The 7830-nt window shown below is 40.7% G+C and overlaps 2 protein-coding genes across 2 annotated transcripts; both read right to left on the bottom strand.

The window, feature by feature from the left end:
• Positions 1-1896: 1896 nt before the first annotated feature.
• LOC116174083 (signal recognition particle subunit SRP68) lies at positions 1897-4009 on the bottom strand. The gene is made up of 3 exons (XM_031491878.1): positions 3807-4009; positions 3377-3726; positions 1897-3326 (listed from the first exon to the last, which is right to left on the bottom strand). The coding sequence occupies exons 1-3, from the start codon at positions 3892-3894 to the stop codon at positions 2064-2066; spliced, it is 1701 nt and encodes a 566-aa protein (XP_031347738.1). The 5' UTR covers positions 3895-4009; the 3' UTR covers positions 1897-2063.
• A 729-nt stretch (positions 4010-4738) lies between these two features.
• Positions 4739-6254, bottom strand: LOC116172974. Its single transcript, XM_031490256.1, has 3 exons — positions 5423-6254; positions 5005-5374; positions 4739-4948 (listed from the first exon to the last, which is right to left on the bottom strand). The coding sequence occupies exons 1-2, from the start codon at positions 6054-6056 to the stop codon at positions 5025-5027; spliced, it is 984 nt and encodes a 327-aa protein (XP_031346116.1). The 5' UTR covers positions 6057-6254; the 3' UTR covers positions 4739-4948; positions 5005-5024.
• Between the last annotated feature and the right edge of the window lie 1576 nt (positions 6255-7830).

The following is a 7830-nucleotide window of genomic DNA, read 5'->3' as shown; positions in this document are numbered from 1 at the left end:
CAATTAGCAGTCCATGTACTATATGGTCTAAGCATTTTATCCACTCATAAAAATTAATTACAACAGAGAAAGAGCAAAATGCAAAATGGATCGAAATGGTACTTTACATGCATGTGCATTGCATAGAAAGAAATATGAAAGCGAAATATTAAACGCACTTTATTCAAAACAGTTTACATTTCATCTTCATAGTCTTCGGCCGGGAATGCAGACTGCACAGTCTATTGCATACGGGGTTCAGGTTCCCCTTTCCATTGCACTTTTTAACCCATTATTTTTGTAATACACCTTTTGGAAAAGCAAAAAACTGAATCTGCGATCCATTTGCTTTCGATTTGTTGGAGCTGCTATTGCATATAACAACGTCACAAAGATTTCCATCCGGCATCTAGTATCCTAACCTAAGTAACAGTAAGTATTCAATTGAATTATAATAAGTATTCGTAATAGATTCTTCAGCACTGTCTGACAATTAAGTACTTACACAGTTCAAATATAACTGTCAAAGTCAACGAAAATTTAAACACCAATCAAATGGGACTTCCGGATTCTCGATGACGCGTCTCTCTAAAGTTACGAGGCAACCTACTCTCTCTACTAACCTTGGGTCTGTCCGTCTGTTCCTTTGTCTGTCTGTCCCTCTATCTGTCCGTGTGAACGATAACTTTGGTTAGAAATGTCCGATTGCTTTGACATCTCCGTTAGTATGAACTGAATTGCAAGAAATTCAATAAAAATGGGCATAGCTTTAGCCATATAATACGCAATGCCAAAAGTTGAGTCGAATCCATTCAAAATTCACAGTGCCCTTTTCGCATCTCGACCATTTATAAACAGAATTGCAAACTTTTTTATTTATAAAAGTATTTGAATGAAATTTGATACATAGGCACTTGGAATAAATGAAAATCTAACGCCAACTTTTTTATTTATGGAAGAATTTAAACGAAATTTGATGCATAGGCGCTTGGAATAAAGGAAAATGTAACGCCAGTTTCAAAATTTTATTTTGCGCATGCGCAGTGCCAACTTTTTTTAATCTATGGAAGCATTTAAATGAAATCTGATACATAGGCGCATGGAACAAAGGAAAATCTAACCACAGAATAAGACCTCGTTAGTTTCAAAATTTAGATTTGCGCATGCGCAGTTCCAACTTTCTTATTTAGAAAAGCATTGAAATGAAATTCTTCTTAAGGCCGATTCAGAGTTCCGTAACGGTATGAGGTACGAAATAAGCGGTAACGTAAATCCGTAAGAGGTAAGGAAAGACCGTTTGCGTCATATGTTGCCAAACTGACGTATGAGATTGTAGTACCAAAGGTTATTTTGCTTTTCATAGACGTAGGTAAACGAATATGGATAGTGACATCATAATCATAGCGCTTCTAGTGTTAATACACCTTCAACACAAATGTTTAACGGTCGAATACATTCTCATATTAATAAACAAAACATGATTCCGTAAGAGATAAGGTATGAAATGAAATAATCCATTTCTTACCTCTTACTACTTACGTCTTACATCTTACGGAAAAACTCTGAATGTCACCATTATAATTTAAATGTTTATTTTTCTTATTTCTTATCGTTACCTCTTACCGCTTACAGTTACGGAACTCTGAATTGGCCTTTATACACAGAAATTGAAGTAGGATGTCAAAAATGGATTGCACATGTGCAACGCCATCTTTCATATTTGTGGCCGGATTTTTACGATTTTAACAGAAGTTGCAACTTACAAATGGGAAATGAATGCAAGTGGAAATGCACTTTCTGTAAATCGTTTACAGATTACTTTTTAACTTGTTATCATTGAGCTCACACACAATGCTAGGACCCACCCATTTAGGTGTCCACTAACAAATGAATGTTCTGGGAATACAGAGAAACAAATTACAAAACAGAATAAACTATAATTCTTCAATAATTAAAATCAATCTGTGTAATATAAAACAGTAGAAAAAAAATGTTGTTTCTAAACAATGCTGGGCAGATTTGAACAAAACTTTTATATTAAACACAAATATTTGCAATCCAAAAGTTCCCCATATTGGCAAAATTTACTTTTTTCCAGAACCCCCCCAACCGCCCCAAAATCCTTTAACAAAACCGGATATGCCAGTACCCTTGTGTTTTCCTGCGCTCCCTTCGTCTGTCTTCTCAGGAAGCGCGGGAAAGTGGACAAAGTTAAGTGCAAGATCGTAAAACAGAGGCTTAGCCGGTACCGGTTCCATAGCAGGTGGCATTGTGACAATATTCGGATTCTTCGTTAGATACTGCGGATTCTCGTGGAATTCGTCCAAACGCTCGATTAGTGGAACCTTGTTAATCTTACTCTTACTCTGCAGAGCGGTCGGTTCCGACTGTTCTTCTTCCATAATGGATTGGGCTTGCACGTACACAATTTCAGATGGGACCTCTTCAATCACCGTTGCGACCATTTCCGACAAATCACTCGGTAATTTATTTTGACTCGCTTCTTGTGCATAACTTAAAGAACGTTCATAGCAACTCATAGCCTCGACCCAACGATGCAAAGCAAAATGCGACTTTCCCAGATAAAAACATCTAATCGCCCGTAGAGCCAGTAGCTGCTGGGAAAAGTTCGCCTGCACATCCTGCTTATTCTGCAACGGTTCCAATTGCGCAAGTTCATTTAACTGCTGATTTGTAATATCCAGCAGACGAACGATATCTTGCGGTTTCCGACTTTGCTTTATCAAGTACATATTTCGTTGGATCGTACGTTCTATACGAATCGAAATTAAATACGCCAATAGTAATTGTACATCCTTATCTTCAGGAGCCTCGCGAGTGGCGGCGATAACATCGCGCAAGTCGATGAACATATTTTCTAAAATTTCAATTCTTTTCGCGTCACTGTCCGCCTTAAGCAGCGAACTATCAAAACCGGTCAAGGTCTGCAAGAATAACTGCACCTTTTCTATGCGAACCGGCACTTTAATATCGTACCAATCGACCTCGTGTAAGATTGTCGCGGTTTTTTCCGTCGATTGCAGCAAAAACTTGTCAAAATTGTCCAAGATACCTAAAGTTCGCAACTCTGGTAAATTGATCCCCTGTTGCTCTCCTACGTTATAAGCGCAATAACGCAGGCTAGGCGTCAGTTCGTCGATGCGCTGTCTGTATGGCACCTGGTGCTCCTCTGGTAAAGCCGAAGCGAGTTTCTCATACACCAACTGAGCCTTCTTCAGGTTTTCCGCAGCAGTTGACCACACTTGCAATTCAAAGTATAAGTTCCCCTGTATCCAAGCGACATACGCTTGTGCTTCTAATTTCGATCTGGCATCACAGCGGTCGGACTAAAAACCGTTTACTTAATCATCAGCGAGTACAATTACACGATAGTTACCTTGCACAGCTCTTCCAGTTGTGAAGCATAAAAACAGGCTTTCCGCAACTTTCTGATCATATGAAACTTTTTACGTTGCTCAGTATTAGATTCTTGACGTAATTGCATTGCATACGCCCAACTTCTTTCCGCCAACATCAGCGGAATATGTAGAAGCCTTTCGTCTAATACAGGATTGCTCACATGCTCGTCTGTTACTGGCCTCTTCTTGTAATGCCTCCGATCGCCCTGAGGAATTTTTAATACCTTGCGTAATCTGCTAATACGCCTCGTACAATATCCTCTGTATCGTTGGAAATCACCGTGTCGCAGGCCATGTTGCTGCTGTACGTTTCTAATTACGTTAATTACTGATTACGTTAAGGAAATTGCTCTTTCTCGTTAACAGCTGTAAATGTAAGAAGTTAGGTTAGATTAAATTTAAGGATACATTCTAGGGTGAACGGTTTGGTGACATCTTTTTTTGCTTCTTTTGGAGTTTCGTCCGGAATGTTTTCATTAATTTCTTCCAAAACCATTTTGGAAAAATAATTTTGAGGGTAAAATCAAGATTTGCTGATTTTACAACAGAAACAGACTGTGGTTCTGGTTGGTTAGTTGATTTAGTCACCGTGGTTGCCAACACAAATGTTACCAACCTTGCACCATTGGTGGCACTCAGTTACTGCTTTCCATTTGAGTGAAACAGTAGCTCCAAGCTGTACCTACCAAAGATCATGTGCGCAAGCTTGGCGATTGTAAGGACAACATATAAATACGATACGTAGTCTTTTAGTGAAATCCGTCATTTCACGAAACGCCTAGTCATTTATATGAAACTGTGGCACAGTGTACTTTCCAGGGCCAAGCGATTGGATTCCGTTCCCATTGGAAATCGATAAATGGTATCCTTATCGATCTAGAAGGGGAAGGGAAATTATCCCACACGTACAAATTTTCAGCGTTTCACTAAATGACTAGGCCTCGGACTAGGCGTTTCGTGAAATGACGGATTTCACTAAAAGACTACGACATATATATGTCGACAAGAGAGATTCAGTACAAAAGTACGTAGTCTTGAATCAGAACTGCATCGCTCCATCCATGTTTGTATGTACCGATTTCGTATCCGTGAGGTACAGAGACTTGTTATAATCTGGTGGGGGAGCGGTTTTTTCGAAAAAAATTGTCAGAAAGTGTAAAAGTAAAAGTGGGAAATGGCCCATTTAAAAAAAAAATAAGATTGGAAATATCGTGGTAGCAGTAAAAAACTTTGGCTATTGTGCAATAGGTGGCGTATGCGTTCATTTTTCAAATTTATATACTATCTAATATCTATGCTAATTTGGCTAAGTAAGGTGTGTAATAAATATACATTTAAGTAACCACAATTATTTTATTAAATAACAATACATGATAAACATACATGTCATTAAGGAAATGGGTTTCCTTTGTCGACTGAACAGCCGTCCAACAAGGACCACGAGGAGGTGTCAACCCGTCCTTGTCGGGAAGGATGTGGAAATTTCGGTAAAATAAGGATTGGTAAAATGGGTTTACAACAATGTGGCAAGTGAAAACGGAAAAAGGCACCTGTAAAGAATGAGTGTTAATTAATAGGCGATTAAACTGAAGAGTATTAACTTTACAATTTGACGATAACATGAAATCACGGCGCACTGCTCGGTCCTGCCACTGGTTCCTCGGGATCTTCTCCGATAGGCACAGGGGAAGGTGGATAGAGGTCGGCAGCAGCTCGCATGAATTCATGAATAAGGTGAGTCCGAGGAACTGCACGCTTAAACAAGAATTCCGCAAGATACCCTGACATATGCGCCTCCTTGCGACCATATCGTGGAATTCCTCCTCGCACGTCTCTCCACAGCCTCTCGATGTTTTGGGTGTGAGCGCCTGTGTCGGGATCCACGAAGGTCAAGTTGTGGTTAACGGTGAGGTGACGGAATCCTTCGGTACCTAAACACTGGTAAAAGCGCAAACAATCGGAAATGATTGTGGTGCCTAAAAATGTAAAGGTTAAAATAAGCATCGCACTAGTCTGCTACGTACCGGGTCGTATGTGCTCTCGTATAAGCTCAAGCAAGGTATCCGTGGTTCGATCTGGAACTGGAACGATGAAAACGTTGCCCGAACCTCGCTCGTACCCTCCGAAGATCCACTGGCCCTCGATTCTTCTCCCACGGTTGCACTTCCTCTTGCCGATCTTCGCTTCGTCGATCTCAACGGTGACTCCTTCTCCACCTAAAAGAACAGAACGACGTGTTAAATAATCCATACATACCTCTCGACATAAACTGCTCCAGTCGACGAAGGTCCTGGACGAAACTTGCAGCTCTTCCATGATAAACCTCTTCTTCGGATAGTGAACCATGAGCCAGCACGCAACGAATCGACACACGGTTGGGACGTCCAGATGAGATCCTTCGAAGAAGGTCCCCTTCTTTGCTGTAACAGAGAAGGGGCACTTTTTAGTCTTCCTAGTTTTCGGTACTTTCACCTGACGCTGGCATCTAAAACGTAGTCGGGTGTCTTCTCGTGCAAGGTAGCAATCCTTCTTGCACTTGGGGCAGGCGACGGTTCCGGGAAGCACCAGATGATCCTGCAAAAAAGAAATAAGGTCCCGTTCGCGGTGACACAAATCTGAAAAAGAAAGAAGTGTATTAAAGCAGCTCTGACACGCCATGATTGCTTTGAAAAAAGCAGAATACAAACGATAAACTAAGCGAAAGTATAGCGTCCGTTTCCTTCAGCAGGTGCAAAGTGAAATGGCACAGCTTACTATCTGCACAGTGCACAACTCTCTTGGCGGGAGCGGTTTGCGCCAATCTACGCGCGCAGCGCTTGTGCCCCGCCTCTTGGGGTAAAAGACTACGCCTGTTTGGCGTGCAATAAAGTCCAGTGTTGCCACATATCACATAATCTACAATTAGGCAATAAAAATTATTAAACACCTAACCCTACTTTCATTGCATTATTACCTTAGACAAGGAAAGAGAGGGGACCCGTAATACCGCATCCATGGCATGCGTGAATTTGACGCGAATTTCGAGACGACCGCCATATTTTCGGTGGCAGACAAAGCGCAGTGCCAGTGTGAATTTATTGACATTTCTTCATTATTGATAAAGTTTGTGTGTGCAAAACTGTGTGATATAAACGTGGTGAATTGTTCTGCGTACAACTGTAAAAGTTGCAGTGGTCGTTGTCCAGCAGGAATATCATTTCATAGGCAAGATAAAAAACGGCACGTTGTCTGGTTTGGCTAAATTTAATTAAATCTTCATGGTAGTTAATAAAACACTTTTAAGGTCTTCATTTTCATAATCTTACAATTGTCCTATATTTTTGTGCATCAATAAAATACTGCTTTATACTTCTTTTCATTGATAATTTCTCGATTACAGTAAGCAAGTGATATTCCAGTGGCGGCGTGATAAGGGGGGTCAGCCGGGGCATTTGCCCCGGGGCCCGGTCATATTCTGGGGGCCCAACCAAAAGAGATTTTGAAACCTGATTTTTAATTGTACTTTTTAACCGAAATCTGAATATGAGAGAGTGGAATAAAAAAAAAATGCACAGCAGAAGATTTAAAAAACCATACCATTGAGCAAAATTTCCTAATTACGGCACAGTGGCAGTAGGCTCGCTAGGTAAAAAACAACCTCCCGAATAGCAGGCTGGAACGCAACCCCTGCGCCACCGGCTTCGCTTTTTCTCGCTTTTATTGTGTGCAGTCACAGCGCGAGAAACCTGCTCCTATCGGCGCGAGATACCGGAAAGCGAGAAACCTTCCGTCCGTAACGCTTATAATATGCCGTAACGTGGTGGCCGTTGGGTAGAATTGCACCTGCGCACATGAATATAATCAGATTGATTTATTAAAGTCCCTACCAATCTAGGGATTTTATGATTTATTTACGCACAGCGCCACCTTCATTTTTGTAACGGAACTTGTGTAAAATTTGTTATTAGCTATTGTTTGTTATAAACAATTGCGGTGGGTGTGGTATGGTTTTTTAGTATCGTGGGACCCCTCCTTGACCCCTGTGAAATTTGGTTGAAATTGGTGTTACCCCCGGATAATAAACTATTAATTTTCTTAGTAATTTATCGTGTACGGTTTGCGAGATTTTGTTCAGTTCTTATTGTTTTCGCTTTTAATCGTTTCTTTTGAGGATCATGCCTAGAATTTACGCCAACGTAGAAATTACCGCGAATTAAGAGAAGTCTGTCGTATCATTGGTTTGGGTGGAGGTGGTTTTTCATTCACAAAAATTGCAAGTCACCTTAACCGAAGCCAATCCACCATGATCCGCTTGACGCTGCAATCGGACATGGATCGCGATTATAAACCCTGATTATAAATGAAATTTTTGCAAGAGTACCTATTTACTTTCACAGCCACAAATACTACGATATTTGTTACTTTTGGCCATTGCAAATAAAGAAACCCAACA

Source organism: Photinus pyralis, unplaced genomic scaffold (assembly GCF_008802855.1).
Source record: "Photinus pyralis isolate 1611_PpyrPB1 unplaced genomic scaffold, Ppyr1.3 Ppyr1.4_LG6, whole genome shotgun sequence".
In the NCBI taxonomy this organism is placed as follows: Eukaryota; Metazoa; Arthropoda; class Insecta; order Coleoptera; family Lampyridae; genus Photinus; species Photinus pyralis.
The sequence above is the reverse complement of the archived record's forward strand: the minus strand, read 5'-3'. Positions and strand labels throughout refer to the sequence as shown.

Bases quoted from the DNA above. Each gene is read 5' to 3' on its own strand.
- LOC116172974 (XM_031490256.1), bottom strand. From the start codon at position 6,056: ATGGCGTGTCAGAGCTGCTTTAATACACTTCTTTCTTTTTCAGATTTG. The intron at 5,375-5,422 runs GTACGTAGCAGA...TTACATTTTTAG, and splicing joins ACGAGAGCACATACGACCCG to GCACCACAATCATTTCCGAT.
- LOC116174083 (XM_031491878.1), bottom strand. From the start codon at position 3,894: ATGGTTTTGGAAGAAATTAATGAAAACATTCCGGACGAAACTCCAAAA. The intron at 3,727-3,806 runs GTATCCTTAAAT...TAACGTAATCAG, and splicing joins CAAACCGTTCACCCTAGAAT to TAATTAACGTAATTAGAAAC. The intron at 3,327-3,376 runs GTAACTATCGTG...AACGGTTTTTAG, and splicing joins AACTGGAAGAGCTGTGCAAG to TCCGACCGCTGTGATGCCAG.